Here is a 25,193-nt window from a genome sequence, read left to right as displayed (position 1 = left end):
AAACACAGGGAACTATGTTCTAAGAATTAAAAACAAACAAGACAATAATTCCACAAATAGGCATTCTCAATAGGAAAATGTAAACTATTAACAATATAAGCAAATGAAAACTGAGGTGGTTAGGGATGTAGCTCAATAGTAGAGCATGTGCCTAGCAAACACAAAGTCCTGGGTTTGGTCCCAGAACACTGGAAACAAACAAACAAACAAACAAACAAACAAACAAACAATCCACAAATTAAAAACCAGAAAAACAACAACAAAACAGTTGGAGAGATGGCTCAGGGGTCAGGAGCACTGATTGCTATTACAGAGAACCTGGGTTCAACTCCCAGCAACTACATGGTAGCTCACAACCCAGTTTCAGGGGATCTGATACCCTCTTCCAACTTCCGTGGGCACAGGCAAAACACAAAATAAATAGAAAATAAAAGTAGAAGGAATAGCCAGGTGTGGTGGCGCATGCCTTTAATCACAGCATTCAGGAGGCAAAAGAAATGCATCCTCAACCAGGACAGTTGGAGGCTATCTGGTCTTCAGAGCAAGTTCCAGGACAGCTAGGGCTACACAGAGAAACTCTATCTTCAGAGAAAAACAGAAACAAACAAAACAACAAAAACCTAGGGGAAAAAAAGAAACAAACATGCTATGAAACAACCCTTGGGCCTTAATGGAAATTCCAAAATGACAAAGACACGAAACAAAAACAACAAAAAATCCTTTAATAGCTAAAATTGTCTGATTCTGGGACTATGACCAGCACCAAAAAATAAATAAATTGAACTTCCATCAAAAAGTTCAAAACCACCACTACAATATCTAAGATGAAACAGTCATTTGATAAAATTAATGGCAAATTCAACAATTCAAGAAACAAAAAACTAGTAAAATCTGAAGACATTAGAAATTTAACAGAACACAGAGCATGAGCCGACACCTTGGTCTAGTTTAAGAACCAGACTCCTCAATGGGACTCGGGAACAGTTGAAAACAAACCCAACAAGGAATGCAAAACATGAGAGAATATAAAAAACAAAGTGTAGCATAAAGAAATTATTAAGAAAGCTGGAGAGACGGCTCAATGGTTAAGAGCCCTTGATGTTCTTCCAGAGGATTCAAGTTCAATTCCCAGCCTCTCCGTGGTGATTTACAACCATCTATAACTCCAGTTCCAAAGGCTCCAACATCTTCTGCCATCTATAAGCACGCACATGCACACGCTCACACGCACGGCATACATATACAGAGAGATACACAAACACACATGTAAAATAAAACAAACTATTTAAAACCAATGATAAGGATAAAATCTTCAAAGCACCCAAAGAGAAGCAATGCATTACACCCAGAAGAAAGTAAGGATGAGATTGATTTCTTGTCAAAAATTATGCAGATCAAAAGACTTAAAAAAAAATTAACACTGAGGGGAAATGTTTTAAAAAATGAACAAGCAATACTTTTTACAATGTTAAAGCAGTTTCTTATCAGGAGACTTGTACTGAAATAAATACTTCAAGAATTTCTTCATTGTGGGAGCCCGTTTTCAGGTTCCTCGTGACTTTACCTAGCAGGTCTGCATGGAGAGGATGATTGGACCACAGGCCTGAGTGCAGGTGTCTGAGATAGTCTGCACTTAGCTGTGCTTGGGGGAGGTCTTTTGCTCCACCCCCTTGGAGTTTCTATAAATACCTTAGGGCAGAGACAGTCAGGGCCCGTTGGAATAGGTTCCAGGCCCTCTCCAGACTATCCTGTATTTTCTGTCTATCTCCACAATCCAAATCCTTCTATCTAATATTTCCTGCTAATCTCACTCAAGAAAACTCTGGGGAACTGTGGGGTTGATTGGTAAACGCCCCACACTTCATGAAGAAAGAAATGGTATCAGTAGGAAAATCTGGATCAGCATCAACAAATAATAACGTCTTTTTATATTAAGACATGTCATTTAAGAAAAGCAAAACATCTCACTAATAGTAAAAATAATCTGTGGAACTACATAAACTTTAAATGCCTCTTAGAAAAAGAAGGTCTCAAAACAACTACTTCATCTTCCTTAAGAAACAGGAGAAGAAAGTAAGTAAATGAAGTGAGTATTTATCAACAAAATGGAAACAGAACAAAGAAAAAACAATGAGATCAAAGCTGGATTTTGTCAGATCAAAATAACAGACAACCCCCCCCACACACAACTAGATTAAGAAAAAAATCAAATATCAGCCTGATACAAAAACAAAAAGGACATTAACAATAAACAAAAAACCAATGCCCCTCAGAAATGAAGATGTGAAATGTCTTAATAAAATTTTAATTCATCAATCCAACAATATAATACAATTACACATCATGACCAAATGGAATTTATCTCAGGATGATTCACTGGACACCCAGCAACACATTTCATCACATTAGCAGGAAAAGGCAAAAATCTATATACAAAACAAAACAAAGCAAAACTGCACATCATTTCAATATAAAAAGAAAAGGAACTTAAGAAAAGATTGTGTCTCTAAACTCATACAGACACACTGACTGAGAAAGAGACTAACTGCAAAGTAGGAACAGGAGTCATGACAAAAAGATGTCTATGAAAACTCACAAGTAACATCATGCTTAGTGATGATAAACAAAATATGTTCCCAAATAATGGGAACAAAGGAAGAATGGCTCTTGACTACATCTAGTAAAACACTATACTAAAACTCTTCAATGCTTTAATGAAGGCAAGAAAAAGAAACGACAGGTTACCTAACAAGCAAACCAGCCTTATTTGCAGAATACAGACGGGAACTTTCAATGACTAAATAACTAAGTGATTTGACTATTTCAGTTGAAAACACCGATACTTACTCAGCACACACAGTTTTTCCCGCTGATGTATGAGCAGACACTAACACAGACTGATTATTATCGACACACTGAATGGCTTCTCTTTGGAAAGCATCAAGAATGAATGGGTATTCCTGTAAAAGCAAATTGACAAGACACATGAACATGCTAAGCTACCGAAGCACACTTAAAATCAAAAGAACTGTCCTTCCAAAGCATTCTAAGATTGCTTTATGATTCAACTACCACTCAGCAGTGACAAGGAAGAGGACTACAGAACAGTTTTACAGACAGCACAAGTCTTTCTCACTATAGTCTATTTGTATTCACACCTAAATCGGTAATAAAATATCATTATATGTTTTGTGGTACTGTGCAACAACTTTCCCTCTACCATAAATCTTCATAAAATAGTCTTATGTATGACTTCCTTTCCTAGATGAAAACTGAGGTTCTGAAAAAATGAAATAGCCAGCATTATCTAACAGAGAAATAATCTGTTAAACTTCAAGAGTTCATGCTTGCTCCTCTTTTAGAGAAAGTTCTTTGAAAACATTAGCCTATTTTAACCTTTAAAGACTTTTTAAAAATCTAATGAAAACAGTCTGAAGTGAGAGGAGTACACGGGTAAGCCCAGCACAGGTGAGGGAGGCTGCAGCAGAAAGATCAGGAGTCTGAGGCCCTTCTGACAACCAAGAAGACACACCAGAAAAACACACTGGGCTGTGGTTACTTAGAAGCTGCTGAACTGTTAAACCAACAGCAAAACTTACATGCAATGTTTTCTACAGAAAGGCTGACAAATCTCTTAGATTCTTTAAGAAGGTGATAAGCACCCTTTAAATGTTTTAAAACTCATCACACAAAGCCTGGTTTCTAGCATGGTTCTTTACTCAGTTATCACGGTATTTTATTGTAGGTTTCTTCAAAGGCACATACACGAGTAAATTTAAAAATCTCATCTGAAATGTTTTCTTTTTTAAGATCTCACAAAACTTCCCAAATACTCTCGTACAGACCTTTGCTGCCTTTCCAACTCGAGGTTTAAGTGGTATATACTCCTCATCTGCAGGAAGAGCAACCTGATGTCAAGTTTAAGGAGAAAGCAAGAAGTAACCATTAAAATTCAATACTCCAAAACAAATCACGGTTTAAAGAATTGAAATGATCAACAAATGTTTCTGCTAAGTCTTACACACTAGAAAATCAACCAACTATAAGAACAAGGGGAAAAGTTCCAGAACGTCCAAAAAATCCCCTCTATTAGTGCTGGTGTAGTGGCAATGCAATCAAAACATGAACCATTATTTCCCTGAAGAAACTGTTTATTGTCTAAGATAGTATCATGGCTATCATTATCTTCCCCATACCTAATGTACAAACATTAATGAGTGCTCCAAAAGAAAACTCTGAGACATACAAAATGGGAGATCATCAATAAAACAAAAGTACATGCAATAAAATGATAATACTTATTTCCAGATCCCCAAGTGTAAGTATTAATACAAGAGTGCCTGCACTTCCAACTGTGTAAGGATCTAAGCACTCGGCATATAAATAATAATAAAATGACAACCCTTATTTCCAGATTCCCAAGTGTGAGTATTAATACCAGAATGCCTGTACTTCCAGCTGTGTAAGGATCTAAGCACTTGGCATATAAATAACCTACCAAGTCACTTTAAGGAACACAGAGAAATTAGGTAAAACTTCAACTTCTGAGGATAAAATTTCAATAAAAATTAAATGGATGAAGTTAAAAGCTTTAGCAATATTAAGAACAATCAGTAAACTCACTACAATCAAGGTACTGTATTTAGTTTCAGGAACGATTAGCTGGAAATGAAAAGTGAACTGGTAATCCTCCTGCCTTGGCCTCCTTCAGCAAATCCTACCAGCGTGCACCACCACAACCATGGAGTGCCTAACCTCTTCACAGCAGACTCTGGATCAGCAGTTCTCAAACTGTGGGTCTAGACCCCCTTAAGGGTAGAATGACTCTTTCACAAGGGTCCACTAAGACCATCAGAAAACACAGATATTTACATTACGATTCCTAACAGCAGCAAAATGACAGTTAGGAAGCAGCAACAAAAATAATGCTATGGTTGGGGGTCACCACAACATAAGGAACTGTATTAAAGGGTCACAGCATTAGAAAGGTTGAGAGCCACTGCTCTGGGTTATTTTCTTTTTTTGTAAAAGTAAGGGCATTGGACAGGGTCTAAAATAAGTAGTGAAAGTAATTAGCCATTATATCTCACAGCCCTACATAGACTGTCTCCATAAAATCCCTCCCCTCAGAGCTCAGGGAATGCTGCAGAAGCGGCAGAAAGAGTATAAGGGCCAGAGGGATGAAGGATGGCAGGAAAACAAGGCCCTCTACATCAGCAGGAGCAAAGCTCGGATGAACTCAGGGACTGAAGCAGCAAGCACAGGGCCTGCACACAGGTCTGCACCAGGTCCTGTCCTTATATGATGGCTTCCAGTTTAGTGACTTTATGGGATTTGCTGTGTGTGTAAATGCATGGGTCTCTGACTCCTGTGACTTCTCTTGGGCTCTTTTCCTTCTGCTGGTTTGTCTTGTTCAACTTTGATGTGCTAGTTTTTATTTTATCCTATTTTGCTATATTAAAAAGAATGAATAAATAAAAACCTAGTCACTAGGATAAAGGTTAACAATTGAACTGTCATTTATACCTGCTGGGAGAGGGAAAAACCAGTTTTCTCCAATGAAGTGACACTGGGCATATCAAATCATTCCAGGGTCTCAAGTCTCATGTTTAGGAGTAGTAGACCAACATATCCTGAACTCCAGTTTTTTGGATGCCTTTGTTTGTTTGTTTGAGACAGGGTTTCTCAGTGTAGCCCTGGCTGTCCTGAAACTCACTCTCTAGACCAGACTGGCCTTGAACTCAGAGATCCACCTGCCTCTACTTCCTGTCTCAGTACAGTGTGGTCAGCTCTCCTTCCACCTAGTCCAGGATTGAACTCAGGTCACCTAGCTTGCATGGCAAGCTCTTTTATCCACTGACCTTTCCTGAAAGTCCAGCCTGATATGAAGTTTCACTGTAATAATAAAAGGCTTAGTGAAATAAATTGAATATATAATTACACTATATCCTATGTGTATACAGTCTCACTTCTATATGGATGCTATAAGCCATCAGTGATCACCATCTAATAGCAATTTACTAGTCACTGGAGCATGACATGGAATAGTATGTAAACTGTGAAAACAGTGCTGATAACTTTAAGTGTGTGAGAATAAATAAGTCCTAAACATTACTTTTGTGCTGGGTAATTTCCCTATTTGTTTTTGTTTTTTAAAATATAGTCTTTACATCTATCCAAATGTTCTAAATTTACAGACTAAATAAACAATGTTCAAAGAGGTTAGAAAATTTGCCCAAGATTATAGTTAGGAGAAATGCTGGGCTAGCATCTGAACCCAAGGCTTTGTCACAGAGCTATAGCTCTTCCCCATATTATATGCACCACACAGAAATGACTTGATTCCAAGGCCTGCAACGCTAAACAGCCTGCCGATCACCCCACTATCATGTGTAATGCTAACCTTACTGTAAGTTGTTGTACTTACCTCATGCGTACAGCCTTCAACTGTTTCAACTGATTGAACCTTGACTCTGGGCATCAGGTCTGCCAAACTTAAAAAGTTATTAAAACGGCATGAATTATTTTCAATAATTAGATCATAAGCCTCCTAGCTGCACTGTTAAAAAAATGACACTGCTCAACTATAACACTGTAAATTCAAAATATTCTAGTTATTGTAAGTATTCAGAGATGTCATGTAACTTACATGAGCTGAAAATTAAAAATGCTAAGATCATCTTTGTATATACAACAGACAGCTACATAGATTACTTAACAAATATAAACTTAGCTCTACTATTTTAGATAAAAATCTCTTCAAAGCACTGTCACTATCTCAAAAATCAAAGCTGATTCAAAAAACATTACACAACAGAAGGTAAATAAATTAATTTAGATGTTGCTATAATTTTTAGAGATATTCTCATGAAAATCCTACACTATACTGATCTAGGCTCTCTGAGCTCTGAGAGGACAAAACTATAAAAAAAATTAAACTAGATGCATTTCTATATATATACATTATTATGTATTATATTTGTGATACATACTTTAAAACAATCAATATGTTTTTGGTAAAAATTAAAAAGTTACAACAATAGATAACAAGGAATTAAAAAATACAATCACTTATTTTGCAACCTATTATGCTAATGTGGGCAAATGGCACCATCTTAAATTTTTCAGTGACACCTGTATCACCTGTATCATAATAGATAATTTAGTAGTTATAACAGCCTAAACCGGTTAAGGAAAAGCAAAATTGTAAACAGCATTATCAGTGACAATCAAGCCAACCAAATATATTGGTATTAGGAGTAAAAGTTCTAGCAAAATTTTGAGAACTACAAATCTTTAGTCAGAGACATCCATGGGTCTCCCTTATCAAGAGAAGTAGTTTTGACCATCCAAACCACGGTACTACTTGCAGCAATGAAAGTCTACTCTCCTAATATTCGTGCATACTTATTCCTATCACTGGTTCAGTGTTACTCTATTATCATTTTCTTCCAATCATCCTGAGACGTCTAAGTAAAGAAAACATCTTTTCTTTTCTTAAAAAAAGAAGTCTTTAGGGTTTTTCTCAAAATTGGATTCTAAAATATCAAAAGAGGAATCATTTCTGTCTTCTAATTCTCCATATTTAAATAGTTGTTATATATTTTCATGCTTATAAAATTATAAAATAACAAATTTTAAAAATGTCATGCATCTATCAAATTAAGAGTTACTAACTTTATGACTATAGAAATACTACCTTAAGTCTTCATTAATTGAGTCTTCTATCCTGGGCTTCTTGCCAAAAATCGGTTCATCTGTGCATTCAACATCTGCATCTCTCTTGTTTTTCCCACCACTGGCTGATTCTGATTGTAATTTAGCATCTAGTCGTTTCCTGAAAAACAATTTAGGAGAGATTCTCAACCTTCCTAATGCTGTGACCCCCACAGTAAAATGATTTCATTGCTACTTCACAGCTGTAATTTTGCTATTATGAATAGTAATGTAATTATTAATATTCATGGTATCTTATATGTGACCTCCAAACAGGTTGGGGGTTGAGAACTGTTGGTTTAGAATAAATTCCGTAGTATCAGTTCTAATTTTAAAGTAACACCATATTATTTAATATACTATACATACTTAGCAAAGTCATCTTTTACATAAATGACCTTCACAAATCAAAGCTGGCCAACTCTGAGAATACTCTAACTTCATAACTAGTAAAGCTGAATATTATTCCTTATATATTTCATATTTTCTTGGAAGAGTTGCTTTAAAAAAACTAAAATTCCCATTTAAAAAAATACTAACAAAATTTTCATTAAGTTCATTGTTCCTTAAAACAGTAGACATTAACATGAAGGCTGTAAACCTTCAAAGTTTTCTCTAAGATTATGATACTATTCGGAAGAAAAAAAATTGTATGGTTGGATTTGAAGGTCAAAGTATGGACAAGAAGCTAGGCATGGTAGTAGGCAGAAGAAATCACAGAACTCAGGGGGCTAAGGTAGGAGGATGTAAACTCAAGGGCAGTCTAGGCTGCACAGTGAGACCCTGTTTCAAAAAGGCAAAAACAAACAAAAGAAAGCAAAAAAAAAAAAAAAAAAAAAAAAATCCAAAGTGACACTGACTGGGGTTTTATAGCTTGAATATCTGTAATGAATTCAACCTAATTTCCACCCAGTTTGAAAAATCAACTCAATGAAAATTTTAGATTTAGCTGCCAAGGCCAAAAATAGATAAAATAGCGCTGGAGAGATAGATGACTCAACAATTAGAGCAGCCCTGACTGCCCTTCCAGAGGACCCAGGTTCAAGTCCCAGCACCCACAGGACAGCAGCTCACAACTCTGTAACTCGAGTCCCAGGGCATCCAGTGCCTCCCTCTGAGAGCACCATGCAGGTAAGTGGCACACAGACATACACGAAAGTTTTGAAAAATTAAATGAATAAGCAGTAAGACTTGGCGCTGCATGCAGGACTTCGATCCCAGTTCTCACAGGCAAATCTCTGTGAGTTCAAGGCCAGCCTGGTCTACAGAGTGAGTTCCAGGTCAGCCAGGGCTACGTAGAAAGTCTCATATAAACCAAAAAATAAGTATGTGGATAGATAGATGCTTCTATAAAATAAAATGAGAAATTTATCTTCTGCTGTTGTTACAAGATATAAAATTACTAAAATGTAGGTAATTGAGCTCCACAAAAATTAAGAATTTAATGAAACACTATCATTAAAAGAGAAAGGGGGTAAGACAAAAACAGAAGAGAGTTAAAAACCATCAAACTGAAAAGGCATAGATCTAAAATAGTGGAGGACTGCAAATCTTCTTATTTGTTTACTTATTCTGAAGTAGGGCCACATGCTTGTGGAGGTCAGAGGACAATCTTCACAATTCCCTTCTTTCCTCCCACCATGTGGATTCCAAGGAATGAACTCAGGACATCAAGTTTGGCAGCAAGAACACCTGTACCTGGTGAGCCAACTTACTAGCCCCAAATGTATTTTCTTTTCCATTAAAAAAAAAAAAAAAGCCTTATAGCCAGGTGGTGGTGGCGGCGGCGGCGGCGGCGGCGGCGGCGGCGGCGGCGGCGGCGGCGGCGGCACACGCCTTTAATCCCAGCACTCAGGAGGGAGAGGCAGGGCTATGAGTTCAAGGACAGCCTGGTCTACAGAGCGAGTTCCAGACAGCCAGGGCTACACAGAGAAACCCTGTCTCAACAAAATAAATAAATGAATGAATGAATGAGTGAATGAATGACTGTTATGTAATTATGAAGAATGACTTAGAGCAAAAAATAATGACATTTATATTGAAGATGTTTAAAATATGGTATTAATTATATCAGATGTGTATAAATTTTATTTTTCTAAAGAAAGATTCCCTAAGCAATTTGTACTGAAAATCTAAAAGTAATGAAATCAAATAGCATGAGCACCTTATGCACTAAATAAATAACATTCGCCATTACAAGCAACTAAAGACGTCTCTCAGCCTTACCACCATCTTCCTTGAAACTTCTGCTCCATGAGAGCACAGTGCAGGAAGAAGCGCATGTGCAGGCTGAAGCGCAGGAAAAAATGAGACAGAGATCTAAGTAAACCAGCCTGTGCACCCACGGAGTCTGAAGGAGCAGAGGTAGGGGATGCTGAAGGCTGGGACACTGGTACAAGTTGTTGGACTGGGATACTGTCGGTATACGCCTCAATGGACCTGGAACATCACCATCTGCTCACAGAGACCACCTGAGAGACCTGACTGCCTTCATTACAACCGAAACAGTCCCGCTGGACCTATGGCATTCTGGACTAGTTCTGTTCTCACTTGTAGCCAAGTGTAAATCGTAAACAATAAACCATCTTTCTCTCTGTCTCAGCTGAAGAATCAAAACAAAACAAAAAACCAATAAACTTCATAAAGACTCTTTGGAGATACAGCTTATTCCAGCTCTAGGGCAATGAGTCTAGACACCCTTACACTAGAAAGCATATGAGGTACAAAGACTGATGAAGTCTCTTTACAAACTCACACTATGGGGCTGGAGAGATAGTTCAGCCCTTAAAAGCACTTGTTGCTTTTGTAGAGGACCCAGGTTCGATCCTTAGCACCAACATGGTAGCTTACAGTTATTGGTAACTCTAGTTCTGGGGGGTCCATCAGGTACACATATGTGCACATACATGCATACATACATATAACACATTCATACACATAACGTAAATACATCTTAAGAATAAAAATAAATTCATAAGAGCTAGCTTGAAGAGCTCTCACTGGTTTAATGACCGACCATGACCGACGTAAGTTCAAAGAGCAGGATAATGGACACAGTGCTCAGCTGTAAAAGCACTTGACACACAAGCCTGAAGACCCGAGTTCCATATCCCCTCTCCCCTCTTCTTTTAAAAAGCCAGATGTAGTGATTTACACCTGCAATTCCAGCACTCCCACAGAGAACATAGAAGGCAGAGACAAGACAATTGGCCAGAAGCTCACTTCTACAGTGCTTCAGCTGAAACAAGAGATTCTTGCCTCAAAACAAGGTGGGTGAAAAGCTGACCTCCACAAGAACACTGGGGCACACAAGTACCCAGCTCACACAAAAAATACAAAAAAAAAACCAAACCTTAAAAATGGTAACAATGTGATCATTAAAAGGCAAAAGTATAAATATAGCACATCCCTAGAACACAATTCTCAGCAATAAAGAGAAAAATGTTGGTAAGTTATAGGAACAAACAGCAAATATACTGAGTAAAGTGAGGCAAGAAAAAAAAAAGATATACTATGCTGAACTAAAATTTAAATGTTAAATTTAAGCAAATTCTAGACGACGTAAACTGCTCCACAGCAATGGGAAAAATAGGTAGCTTAGGTGGAAGGCTAAAGATGAGAATGCCCTACAAAGAAGCTCTCAAAGGTGCAGGATCTCCTGTTTGTGGTGATGGTTTAGAGGGCTTCAATTAACCAATGAAAGGACAGAAGGTAGAAAGAGGAAGGGGAGGGGGTGTGCACACCTCATTTCCTTAATACTGATAAGCAGCCAGGCCTGGGGATGAACACCTTTAATTCCAATAGGCATGCCTGCAAGACCAATACTGGCTACATAGTGAAACCCTGTCTCTGAAAAACAAAAACAAAACTGATACACAACCAAGCATTAAGCTTGCCTTTTCTCTATGAACTGTATTTCAAGGTAAAAATGAACAGCTGATGAAAGTCCTATACGATTTTTGGTTACTGTAATAAAACACTGACCAAAACCAACTTGGAGAGGAAAGGGTTTATTTCAGCTTTCGTGTTTGCAATCCATCATCCAAGAAAGCCAAAGTAGGAACTTGGAGGGACCAAAGGAGAGACCCGAGAGAAATGCTGCTCATTGGCTGCCCAGGGAAGATACCACCCACAGTGAACTGGGCCCTGCCACATAAATTAGCAATTAAGAAAATGCTCCAAAGACTTGTCCCCCAGGTCAATCCGGTGAAGGCAATTCCTCAGGTTAACAACTGAAACTAACTTTGACAATAAAGAGGAAAATTTTTTTTTTGTCTTATTTGTGTGGTATTTGCACATCGTGGAGACCAGAGGACTTCCAGCATCCCACATAATTCCCTTGTGACAGGGTTTCTCAGTGAAATAACTCTGAGGCTAGGTTGCAGTGAGACAGCCCCAGCCTCTTGGTCGGTGCCCCAAAGGCCTGGGGTTACAGGTGCTCACACATCGATGCGCAACTTTTTATGTGGGCCCTGGGGACTCGAAATTAGGTCCTTATTCTTGCACAGAAAGCCCTCTTATCCATTGGCCATCCCCTCAGCCTCAAGAAAATAGGTCCGGGTAAGAGATACAGAAAGAAATAAGCTGGTCTGACTGAGTGTAGTGGGGCACACCAGCAATTTCAACACTAGGGAAACTGAAATAAAAGAATAGCGAGTTCTGGGCCTGCCTAACTTACAATAGTCTTGAATCTGATTTTTTATTTTATTTTTTTTAAGCCTCCACCTCGGGAGATGAAATCTCTTCCTCGTGTAAAGCTATTTGCCTTTGCGGGTTAAACACTCTCTCCTCCACGTTTCAACCTTGGCTCAACTAGTTCTTCACGGTTTAAAGACTACGTGAGAGGTTTTGTGCAGGTGACACACAGGACCCCCCCGCCCCCCAAAACCAAACTTTTCCTAGCCTGCGGTGTGAGGGTTACAGTCAGCAAGCGTGGCCTAAGGAAGCGCAGCGGCAGGAACTCACGCTGTCTGCGGACACGCGCGATCGCCAAGACCGTATTCCCCCCAATCAACGTTTTCTTCCTACCCAACTCTTTCCTCGAACTCCTTCACCTCCCGACTCCACTCAACCAATACCCACGTCCGGAGCTCCTCATCGGAGTCGGGTTTCCTTCACTGGCACCCAAAACAGGGGAAAACAGAAACAGCTCGGAAGCCTTCCTTACCCCGCCTTGTCTGCGGACCCTGGCGGTCCCTTCCATTTCTCTCTCTCCTTGTCCTTGTCTTTCTTGGTTCCTGCTGCGGTGGTCGAATCATCCTCGAAAACGCTGAAAAGCTCGTCCCCGAAGGCGTCCGCCATCTTCCGGAGCTCCGAGTCCGAATCTCCCTCCTACCCAGCAGGCCCCGCGAATCGCACCCACAGTGACGCCAAACAGAGACTCTACGGCGGCCCGCAGGGATCAAGCGAGCGCGTCTGAAGGCCTGCGAGACTTTTCCCCTTTTAGTCTGGGTTTGGCCCCTTCCCTTTCTTTTCGACCACTGCGAGGTGGGCAGTTCAGTGATTAATAACCTGACGGTAAGTGACGTACGACACCAGGCATGCCGCTGGTTCCCGGGAGCCAAGAGGCGGAGCCTGGTAAAACGGACCAATTGAGCCGGAGCCCCAGCCGAGGAGCCCGGATGGAGGAGGCTGGGTGGAGGCGTGGGAGCCGGCTAACGTGAAGAGCTCTCTCCGGCTTCTGTTGTGTGGCCGCCGGGATCTGGATCTGGAAGAACACTCTTCCCGCAGCTGAAAACATGGGCGGCAAAAACAAGAAACACAAGGCGCCGGGCGCCGCGGCGGTGCGGGCTGCGGTGTCTGCTTCCAGAGCCAGAAGTGCCGAGGCCGGAGCTGTTGGGGAAGCCCAGAGCAAGAAGCCCGTGGCCAGGCCGGCGCTCGCCGTCCCCACCGGCGCCCGGGAGCCCCGAGTCAAGCAAGGTACGCCCTGGTCCAGTGCCCAGCCTTATGCCCTCAGACCTTGCCCCGTGTCCAGCAAAGAATAGTCAGAGCCGTGCTCATGAGATCCAAACTAGTTGTCGTCCACGCGCGAGCTTGCAAGCTGTCGGTGGAGTGGCCTTGTAAATGGGTCTAAGTAAGGGCCTTTGGCCATTAAAGTTACGAAAGTAACTCCGTTACAGCATGGCATCGGCTTTCTGGCTCTCGTTTTCTCCTTCTCAGAACCGAGGAATGGCATCTACTGGTGTTCGGCAGGAATCTGTCCTGAGCTGTCAAAACAGCCACTCCGCTAATGCGGAGAGGAGTGAGCAGTATACAGTGAAGTCCTTCTGTCCTGATGCCAGCCCTGTTTTCTGTCTGTTCTCCATTCTTGCCTTCTTCAGCATCTACGCAGTGCCCTTGTATGTTCGAGAAAAGTCAGTATTTCCTAAGAATAGCAACACTTTACACGTTGAACACTGGGCTAACTTACTGTAAAATCCCCGTGGTTCTTCCGGCAGACTTGCGTTTTTGCTTACCCTGCAGATTGATTTGATGACATGAAGGTGACTAGTACCTGCCACTATTTCGGCTAGTTTCAAAAACATCAAACTTACATACCGTTTTGTTCTGTTTGCTTTGCTTGCCTGTAGTTCTTTCTGTGTTTCGCCAACAAAAACTTGCAAGCATATGTGTTTATGTATACGCAGATACTTATATATAAACTGGTGGTAATAAGACTGACAAAATAGACACATCACCCCTAGGGCAGCTTGGGAATCTAATTTGCTAATCACACAAACAAGCGCATTGCTTTATAGTTGCTAAGCTCCGCAGAGAAACGCCTGGGAAGAAAGCTTAACAGTGTATTCCTGTTTTTCCAATGAGGAATAATGAAAAAGTGACAGTCGAGCCGAAATTAGAGGCTGTCCAGAAGTTAACGCTGCAAAGCGTGGTAGAACATTCCAAAGATCTTGAGTTAGAAAGAGAGCGCTTGGAGCTCTTGAGGAATTCAAAGAATAAGCATTGTGGACAGGGAAATAGATGAGACAGGAGAAATAGGCTAGTATCACACTTACACCTAGAGAGTAGTCCTTTGTAACTGCAAATTATTATTAGGTTTGTGGTTTCAGATATGACGCATTTCCCCGAGTATTCTATAGTAGTCTCAAGCTGCAGACCAAGGTCTTTTTCTTTCCCCACCTCTACTGAGATCTCACTGGATTCTTTCAAGTTTCTGGTAGTCGTTTGTTGGATTATCTGTCTTCCTGTCCCTCCAGTCCTAAAATGTTAACTTTCTCCAGGTGTCTGTCCTTGACAGTGGAGGTCCTTTTTACAGTCCTCCCAGAAGAGGTCCCTGTGCCATTACTTGTGACTTTGCCATTGTATTGTCAATGACTTTCAGTCCTGTAGATGACTTCTCAATTGACATTTCTTACACTAGCTTTGTTTCCAAGCTCAAGACAGCCATTTCAACATTTTCTTACACCATTTTCCCGTGTATGTGTGTGTGTGTGTGTGTGTGTGTGTGTTCGTGTTCTTGTTTATCCCAGATCAAAGGTTTTTTTAAAAAATAGTTTTAACATCTATTTATTTTGTGTATGTGTGAATATACTTATGTACATGTAAGAGGACAATTTGTGGGAGTTAGTTCTCTCCACCACATGGGTTCTGGGGATCAAACTCAGATCATCAGGCTTGGCAGCAAGCTTCTTTATGGCCTAAGCCATCTCAATGGCCCCTTAAGTTACTTTTGATGCTCTCTTTGGTTTGCATTTAATCTGTAGCTAAGTCCTGTGTAATTTTAATATACCCTTTGATGTGTCCTGTTTTGTTCACATTCTTTAAGTATTCACATGGAGTGCCAACAGAGCCTCTTAATAGGTCTCTACAGTTCTGCTCTTTTCTCCTCCAGTTAGTCCAACATGACAACAGATTGATTTCTCAGAAATGCTACTTTGATGGATCGTGCCCATGTTCTGCCATAGCATCCTTACTAACTGCACTAAGATCCAAACCGTTCAGTTAGCATAGAAGTCTAGCATCTTTGCTGATCTGTTTTCGGCTGTTGTAAATCTGGCGTTTTCCTGGTCCAAGTAGAACTTGGCTTTCTGCCTCATCATCTCTATTTTTTCCTTGAATGGAATGTCATATGTCCCTAAAACCATCTACTAAAACCCTATACCACCCTTTTCAGATATCAGTTCTTTTTTTTTCCTTACCTCTATAGTTCATGTGTCATGGTTGTTTATATCATTCTTTTTGATAGTTAAGTCTTCCCTTACACGAGAAATTATACTTTTATATAGCTTACAAAATTATAGTATATAATGGATATGTGTTAACATCTTTGAAATATCTAGTTCAATGCTTTTTGTTATTAAAAAAATTCCTTGGATAAGCTGGAGGGATGGCTCAGAGGTTAAGAGCACTGACTGCTCTTCCAGGGGTCCTGAGTTCAATTCCCAGCAACCACATGGTGGCTCACAACCACCTGTAATGAGATCTGGTGCCCTCTTCTGGCCTGCAGTCACACATGCTGTATATACACAATAAATAAATAAATCTTTAAAAAAAAATTCCTTGGATAAATGACAAGGAGACAGTCAGAGGAGTTATTAACACCAATAAATCAAAAGGGGAGTTACTTCCAAATTTGCACAATTTACCAAACAGACGTCTCGTGAAAGACAGACAATAGTAACTTGGTACTAGCTGAATGGGAAGAGACTTCTGTTTTGGTTTGGAATAGGGATGGCTCCCCATAGAAAACATTTAAGCCGAGATAAAGCAAACAGCTGTTAGGATTCCTGGAGACAATGTTAAGGCCGAGGAAAGCAGAAGCTCAAAGCCCTGTGGGAACAAACGTGGTAGGTATAGGAAGAACGTGCAGTGGGAATAGAAGGGGAAGGGTTCAAATGAGGCAGGAGCCTGGGAAGTGAGTAGACAAAGTTCATTGCGGAGGGAGGGCTGGTGGTAGTGTTAAAGAGTTAAGAGAAAGAGAAGAAAGCTTTGCATCCTTAGCTGAGCAGGTCCAAAGTGCTGGCATCGGTACCCGTTCTCATAGGTGCTGACAATTCAGATTGCCTTTCTTCACTTACCTCTTAGCAGTCTGTACTTTCTGTTCACAGCTGATTCTGGTGATCAGTTCCTTATATTACTCCCCTAGAATATGAGCCCCATGTGGATAAGTACTGGATTTTTTTTCTTTTTAAGATTTTATTATTTATGTATGTGTATGAGTGCTTTATCCGCATGTACAGCTTTATGCCAGAAGAGGACATCAGATCCCACTAGAGATGATTGTGAGCCGCCGTGTGGTTGCTGGGAGTTGAACTCACGACCTCTGGAAGAGCAGGCAGTGCTCTTAACCACTGAGCCATCTCTCCAGCCCCGGATTTATTTATTTATTTATATTTTATTTATTTATTTATTTATTTATTTATATTTTATTTTTTTTCTTAACCACCAGAGTTCCTGCTTGAATCTTTTGGCTGATCAAAAGGAAGTTAGAGCTGTCTCAAGTGTCTTAGTGATAAGGGGGACATTAGCATTGTTGTGGATATGAAAAATAACACAATGTAAGAGGAACAGGCTCCAAGAAAGACAGTATGGAAGTAACTCTGGTTTATTTATTTTTTCAGCAGTTGAATTACTTTGAAGATGTTGTGTGGTACACCATTACATGACCTTTTGGTTATAAATTTAGAATTTATAATACTTTTGTCGTAGAGATGCTGCATACTTACACCCTTACTTCTAGTTAGATTTCTGTTCACTTTTACCATCTGAATAAGTGGTAAGGAAAATCGCTGTCATAAATCTTAAGCAATTTTACTTGGCATAAGAATGGGAACCAACTTTTCAACAACTATTGACTTAGAATTTTTGTTTGTTTGTTTTGTTTTGGAGACAGTTTCTCTGTGTAGCGAATTTGTTTTGTTTTGTTTTGTTTTCAAGACAGAGTTTCTCTGTGTAGCTCTGACTTTCCTCTAACTCTATAGCTCAGGTTGGCCTCAAACTCTGCCTCTGCCTCCGGAATTAAAGTCATGTGCCACCACCACCCAGCTTGATTTAGAGTGAAGAAAAATGTTTTAAGGGGTTTTTTGTTTTGTTTTGTTTTTTTTTTTTTTTGGTTTTTCGAGACAGGGTTTCTCTGTGTAGTTTTGCGCCTTTCCTGGAACTCACTTTGTAGACCAGGCTGGCCTCGAACTCAAAGAGATCCGCCTGCCTCTGCCTCCCGAATGCTGGGATTAAAGGCGTGCGCCGCCGCCGCCCAGCTGTTTTAAGTTTTTACTAAGCAGTTTTATACAACCAGCTATTCATGATGTGCAGCTAAATCATCATAAATAAAAATATATTTACTGCTACTCAATTGTAAAAGCTGTGGGATGTTGAAAAACAATCATAGTAGCAAAAAAAATTCCATGGTTTCTTGTAGAACAAAATGTGAAATGAAATATGTCACTTGGAACACGAGAAATTCAATACACATTTCTACTTCAGGCTTTCTTCTACTTGTAGTACAGTATAAGCTTAAGCTTTTAGAAACTAAATGACTTATTGTAAACTATTTCATTTAACATATTTTGCATTTATCACTTCATATGCTCTATAAACATTACAATAATTATACTTTAAAGCAGAATACTTCCCTATCAGTACAAATGACTTTCAACAAACTACCTCTAAATACAGTGCAGTGTGTGATTAACTTTGAAATTTATACCCACTGGCTTGTATGTTTCATGCTTTGAGAGGAATGGTATGTGTCTAGGCTGTCTGAAGCTCACCACACATTCTTTGCATAAGATACTTGGTTTGGGGTTTGTTTTTGTTTTGTTTTGTTTTGTTTTTTCAAGACAAGGTTTCTCTGTGTAACAGTCCTAGTTGTCCTGGAACTCGCTATGTAGACCAGCCTGGCCTTGAACTCACAGAGATCTACCTGCCTGCATCTCCGGAGTGCTGGGATTAAAGGCATGTGCAACCACAGCCCAGCTAAGATACTTGCTTTTTGTGTTAACACTAATTTTGAATTTCAGTAATACCTAATATTTCAGAAAGTGGCTTTAAAATCTCTGCACCCTTCCTTTTGAGAGCAGACAATATAATTCAAACAACTTCTTAAAACAAAAGCTTATTTCAAGTCTGTCAAGTGAGTTTCTGGGCAAATAAGTGTCCCAAAGACCATGAAACCAATGTTTATTAAACAATCTGTATAAATAGGGAAGGCAACTGTTTGCTCTGTTCTCAGACCTTAACATGTGGCTTACAACATTATATACATTGTATATATACAAAAGTAATTTTCTTCTGCAGTGAGAAAAAAAATTAAAGAAAGAAAGAAAATTAGAGCATTCTTAGGAAAATTGAAGAAAAAAGAACCTAAGACTTTTCAGCACCTCATGAATAGTGCATTAATTGATATAACAATGCATCTTAAAAAAAAACTTTTGAGTTTTTATTATTGTACTTTGTTGTTGTAGGATATTATTTTAAGGTGTGTTACTTTGTTTATGTTGCGTTTATTTAACTCTATGAAGGTATGTTTGTCTGTCTAAAACACCTGACGATCTAATAAAGAACTAAATGGCCAATAGCGAGGCAGGAGAAAGGATAGGTGGGGCTGGCAGGCAGAGAGAATAGAAGGAGAAATAGAAGGAGGAAAAGAAGAGGAGTAGCCAGAGAAGGAGGAGGACTCTAGGGGCCAGCCCCAAGCTACACAGCAGGCCACAGAGTAAGAGTAAGATTTACAAAAGTAAGAGAACAGGAAAAGCCCAGAGGCAAAAGTAGATGGGATAATTTAAGTTAACGAAAGCTGGCAAGAAACAAGCCAAGCAGTTCTAATTAAGAATAAGCTTCATGTGTGATTTATTTGGGATCTGGGTCACGGGACCCCCAAAAGAGCAAAAACAAACAGCAACACTTTGTACCGTGCCAGGAATTGGGTATTCATTGGGATGAATTTGAAAATGAGAGGACCTTAGTTGAATTGGTAGTATCTCTATGGTAGGATCTCACTTCTTCAGTCCCTTAGAATACTGTCTCGTCTGAAAACACTCTTCAGGGTCCCAGTTTCCTTCCTGTGAATGCTGCTGCAGGATTTTCTGAGTCACCTGATGGTTTTCCAAGAAGTCAGCTCTTTTCTTATTTATACTGGAAGTTTGAAATGAAAGCCAGGAAGTAAGATAAGTGGAAGTTTTAGATGAAAGGTCGGAGGAGACAAAGGAGAACCTGCTCAATTCAAACAAACCAACAGTCTTTGTAAAGGAATTTACAGTCTCAACCCTGAGGATAGCCAGCTTTTTTCCCAGTATAGGCTTGGTTATTTGTTTATTTTATTTTATTTTATTTTATTTTATTTTATTTTATTTTTTAGTTTTTCGAGACAGGGTTTCTCTGTGTAGCTTTGCGCCTTTCCTGGGACTCCCTTGGTAGCCCAGGCTGGCCTCGAACTCACAGAGATCCGCCTGGCTCTGCCTCCCGAGTGCTGGGATTAAAGGCGTGCGCCACCACCGCCTGGCTATTTGTTTATTTTAAGACAAGACCACACTTGTTAATGTTCTGGGGCTGTTGCTATAAAGCGGTGGCTCTCAGAAGTGTGCTCAGAGAGTCCTAAGGAGCTGCTGACATTTCTGGGGACAGCTCTGACAGTAACACCATTATTGGAAGAGTTCTAAATTTGTGCTTTGTTTTCTCGTGAGTTGTGTAGTACAGTTGTCTAGAGTCTACATGATACATATTATAACATCAGATTTAGTGCAGAACCAGATGGTACAGACCAAATGGGTGTGTTCCCGAAGGATGTGTGTTGAAACACCAGCCCCCAGGGCATCTGTGTTTGAGTTAAGGCCAGCAAGGAAGTGATTATGCCTAATGATGTTGAAGAGTAGGATCTGTTCGCTAGAATTAGTGTCCTCATAAGAAGGCCTCCTGAGAGCACAATCTTCTCTAGATAAGCACACAGGAAGAACCATGTGAGCATACAGCAAGGTGATGACCACCTACATAACAGGACAAGAGACCCTAGAATAAAACCACCTTGATCTTACCATTCCCGATCTCCAGACTGAGAGATAAACTTCCCTTGAGTAAGCCACCCAGAAGTGTTTACTAGTTTGGCCTGGCTGCCCAAGCAGATTAAAACACCAAATGTGTGAGATTTGTAACATAAGGCTATGTGTGTCCAAGAAACATCACCAAGAACAAAGAAAGCTTTTCAATACACGAAAGATATATTTTGTTTGTTTGTTTTGGAAAATACGTTTTGCTAAAGTTTGTTTACATTAACCTAAGCCTTATTTTTAATGACTAATGAATAAAATTTACTTTTTAATTTATATAATAAGTCAATAGTTATAATCCATGTAAATAAAAATATACTTGAATCCTCAATAACTTTTAAGAATAAAAGTCTGTAACCAGACTTATTGATGGAGGCCTATAATTTCTGTAATTCCTGCTATTCAGGAGGCTGACGCAGGAGGCTCCAGAGTTCAAGGCCACCCTGAACTACAAAGTGAGTTCAATGTTAGCCTGAACCATTTAGCCTGTGGGGGACACTTCTCATTCAGACCACCACAGTGGGTTATCAAAACAGCAAGGAAGCGTGAAGTTTGAAGGGTAGCATGTTAGGGAAGTTGGAGGAGGGAAATGGGGGTATGTATGTGATCGTATTTAATTTCATACATGTATGAAATTCTCAGTTTAAATATAGGATGGATTATGGCTTAAATCCTTGAGAGGGGGCTCATACCTTCTTTTGGGGCTTTGAAACGGAAAGGACAGATTTCCGGTGTATGCGGGCATCAAGTGTGGTGACTTGTTATGACGGCCCTTAGAAGCCAGTACAGCCATCCTGGACTTGAGGCTCCTCTCTCCAGCCTGTCTCCTCTCTCAGCGTCCTGTTTTCAGGGAAGACTATTTTCTCATTAGATTTGACAGTCTCCTAGAAACCCCCAAGATGTCTCAGCCAGGTGTCAAAGATAAGAACATCTCATCTGGGCAGTTGTGGCGCACGCCTTTAGTCCCAGCACTTGGGAGGCAGAGGCAGGCAGATCTCTGGCTTCAAGGCCATCCTTGTCTACAGAGTGAGTTCCAGGACAGCCAGAGCTACACCAAAAAAAACCAAAACAAAACAACAACAAAAGGATAAGAACATCTGATTAAGAAATGTGAAGATGAAGATAATTGACCTCAAATGTATATAGACATTGAGTTTTAGGAAAAACCAGTTCCCCTTAAAGAGTGCTAATTGTTAAAATGGTTTTGAAATTTTTAAGGGGTTGAGTGCTTTGGTAAAGTGAGGGGAGAGAGCTAAAATCAGAGGTTTACTATTTAGCAGCCTTTAGAGGAAAATTAAAATGGTATAATGAATATTAATCTCTAAGTCCTCTGACTATTTGTTGTCTATTACATACAGGTCCAAAAATTTATAGTTTCAATTCTACAAATGATTCCGGTGGTTCTGCAAGTTTGGACAAATCTATTTTGAAAGTGAGTAAGCAAGGCTTTGCTGCATTTCAGGAGGCATTCTCTTTAAAGAAAACCACAGAGACACGTAAGCAATTTAGAGCGATTGCTGCTCTTGCAGAGGCCCCAGCTTGTTTTTAGCACTTACATTAAGCAGCCCACAACTGCCCCCGACTCCAGTGTCAGGGGGTCCAACACCTTCTTCTGGCCTCTGCAAGCACCCACACGTACATGGCACACACACACACACACACACACACACACACACACACACACACACAAGTAACTAAATAAATCTCTTTTAAAGTTACATCCTCAAATAACAGGAAAATTATGGGATATTTAAATTTTGTATAAATAATACCTGTCTCCTAGGTAGATGTAAGTCAGACACATGTTGAGAGCTCATGAGAAATGAATTAAAGTCTGGATAAAGCTTCCTTTGGCCCCACATGATGTCCTTCATAATTTACAAGTCAATTTCTTGGTGGTGATACTGGCATTTAATGTATCTTCTTAAAGCATTGTCATGCTGGATTACAACTTTATATTTTCTCAGACTAGACTAAATTCCTGAAGTATGTTTTTGTGCTTACTAGATAACATTTAGTTACGTAATAAAGGAGATCTGGTTTTTTTGTGGGTGAAACACTTATGTGTTTTTCAGTTAAAATATCTAAACCACAAGGTAAATGACTAGTAGCAATAGTTGGAAACAAACCAGGAGCCAGAGAATTCATACCCTATGATTGCTCGACAGATGAGTTTTCCTTTGACATGCCGGGTCCTTTTTGGTGCAGTTGACAGTCTGTGAAGACACTTGGGTTGCTTTGCAAATAAGGTGGATTTCTAGATTCCGACCAGAAGGGTTCTAATTCAGTGAGGCGGGGCTTGGTAATCTTCGCCCTGACTATCCAAGAGTGATCTAAGACATATGCCTGGGAGGCTTTATAAGAGGCTTTTCCACCTTGCCATATGTGATGTTGTTTTCCATATGTGAGTAGGAATACGATCATGTAGGAATGTGGGCAAAGGCATGGTAATCCAAAAAATAAAAATATATCTTCTTTTAGCTAAAATTTTGAGTCTGGTTGGAAGGAATATTAGAAAACTGTATGATTTGCTGAAAATGTTTTGATAATTTGGTTTCTAATTACTCTAAACGTTCTTGACTTCAACAGGTAGTAATTAATAATAAACTAGAACAAAGAATTATTGGAGTGATCAATGAGCATAAAAAGCAAAATAATGACAAGGGAGTGATTTCCGGGAGACTTTCTGCCAAAAAATTACAGGTATTTCCACTACCACCACCACCACCACTCCTACTTTTCGTTTGTTTGTTTATCTGATTTCCAAGACAGAGTTTCTCTGTATAGCCCTGGCTGTCCTGGAACTCGGTAGACCAGGCTGGCCTTGAACTCACGGTGATCTGCCTGCCTCTGCCTCCTGGATGCTGGGATTAAAGGCGTGCACCACCACTGCCTGGCTTACTTTTCTTTTCTTTGAGGCAGGATCCCACTGTACCCCAGGCTGACAATACTTGGCTTGCTGGGCCTACTTTTTTCCTTCTTCCAGAAGTAGGCATTGAATCTAGGATTTTGTGCATTTATTGGGGACAGTTTAGGGACAACTCTAAATATAAAAGTGAATATTTTAAATTTCCATTGGAATTACATGTAGATGGTTCCTAACTGCAAGCACAGGAAAGAATTGTCTCATAGAAGTGCACACACTGAAATGGTAGCATACACAGTAAGTTATATATACTTATATATATACACACTCCCAAGCTACATCTTTGAGTACCTGTATGTTCATTTCTGCCCTGCATTTTGCTTACATGCTCTGACATGATAATCCCACAAGGTAGATAGATGCAATTGATCTTTTCAAATGAAAGACTGAGAGTTGGAAGGATGTCAGATTATGGCATAAAGTTACTGATTAGTAAGTATCAAAATAAGCTTGCAACCAGTTCTGCTCAACTTTTTTTTTCTTTTTTTTATTTTATAATTTAATTTAATTTTACATATCAGCCATGAATTCCCCTGTCCACCCCCCTCCCGCCCCCATGTTCAACTTTTTAAATATCATACTGTAGAAGTACTTTATACAGAGAGATGTTTGTTAAACCACTAAAGAAGAAAGTCCTAAGCATTCACACATAGGAAAAATGTGTACTTAAATTATGACATAGCTATCCAATGGTATATAACTTAAAATTATTAAGAAAGGGTTCATTTCTACTAAGTATACATAAGTCAGACACACGTTGAAAGCTTGTAAGAAATTAAGGAAAGGCTGGGTAAGGAAGTTCCTAATAATCTGGGCATGGTTCACATGCCTTTGATCCCAGCACTTGGGAGGAGAGGCAAGTGGCTTTTTGCGTTCAAGGCTAGCCTAGTCTATAGAGCAAGTTCCAGGATAGCCAGGACTGTTGCACCGAGAAACCCTGTCTCAGAAAAACTAGAAAAAAAAAAAAAAACTGTAGTCCCCAAATTCTTATTATAATGAGCATGTTTAGCTTTAAGTACCAGGTGGGACTTCTCTACCTTACCAGCCTCCCTCCCCTTCTCTTTCTCTTTTTTTTGGGGGTGGGGGTGGGGGCTGCTAGGGATTGAGCCCAGAGTTTTTCCACATGTTAAGAAAATACTCTCCCACTGAGCTACCTCCCAGCACTCCACAAAAAAAATCTTTGAAATTACATTGTATCCATTTCTGATTTAAAATTAATGAGAAAATGAAATTAGGAATTAAGAACAATGATCAAATTAGCAAATGTAACTTACATTTCTCTTTGATAGGATTTATACATGGCTTTACAAGCATTTTCCTTTAAGACTAAGGATATTGAAGATGCTATGACCAATACACTCTTGCATGGAGGTGACCTTCATTCTGCCTTGGATTGGCTCTGCTTAAATCTTTCAGATGGTAAACAGTATTGTCATTAATTATTTCCTTTTCTAAAATAGGCTGTCTCTTGTTTGTTTTAGTTTTGGGGGGGGGTGTTTGTTAAATATTAGGACTGTCTATCCTTACATAAATAATAACTCAGCAGAAGGTTGTGGTTGTAACCTTTGGTA

The 25,193-nt window shown here is 39.7% G+C and overlaps 2 protein-coding genes across 2 annotated transcripts in view; one reads left to right on the top strand and one right to left on the bottom strand.

Moving 5' to 3' along the window:
• The window catches only part of Mtrex (Mtr4 exosome RNA helicase), a 70,021-nt gene extending 56,725 nt beyond the window's left edge, over window positions 1-13,296 (bottom strand). The window contains exons 1-5 of the mRNA XM_059276737.1: window positions 12,884-13,296; window positions 7,700-7,837; window positions 6,428-6,494; window positions 3,846-3,908; window positions 2,848-2,960 (exon numbers count right to left, since the gene is read on the bottom strand). Coding sequence (XP_059132720.1) covers window positions 2,848-2,960; window positions 3,846-3,908; window positions 6,428-6,494; window positions 7,700-7,837; window positions 12,884-13,017 — 515 coding nt within the window. The 5' untranslated portion in view covers window positions 13,018-13,296. The remainder of the gene's footprint in view (window positions 1-2,847; window positions 2,961-3,845; window positions 3,909-6,427; window positions 6,495-7,699; window positions 7,838-12,883) is intronic.
• Window positions 13,087-25,193, top strand: part of Dhx29 (DExH-box helicase 29) — a 47,858-nt gene continuing 35,751 nt past the window's right edge. Inside the window, exons 1-4 of the mRNA XM_059276742.1 lie at window positions 13,087-13,635; window positions 22,055-22,128; window positions 23,286-23,399; window positions 24,912-25,041. Coding sequence (XP_059132725.1) covers window positions 13,455-13,635; window positions 22,055-22,128; window positions 23,286-23,399; window positions 24,912-25,041 — 499 coding nt within the window. The 5' untranslated portion in view covers window positions 13,087-13,454. The remainder of the gene's footprint in view (window positions 13,636-22,054; window positions 22,129-23,285; window positions 23,400-24,911; window positions 25,042-25,193) is intronic.

Source organism: Peromyscus eremicus, chromosome 11 (assembly GCF_949786415.1).
Source record: "Peromyscus eremicus chromosome 11, PerEre_H2_v1, whole genome shotgun sequence".
In the NCBI taxonomy this organism is placed as follows: Eukaryota; Metazoa; Chordata; class Mammalia; order Rodentia; family Cricetidae; genus Peromyscus; species Peromyscus eremicus.
Note: the sequence above shows the minus strand (reverse complement) of the source record. Positions and strands in the feature narration are given on the sequence as shown.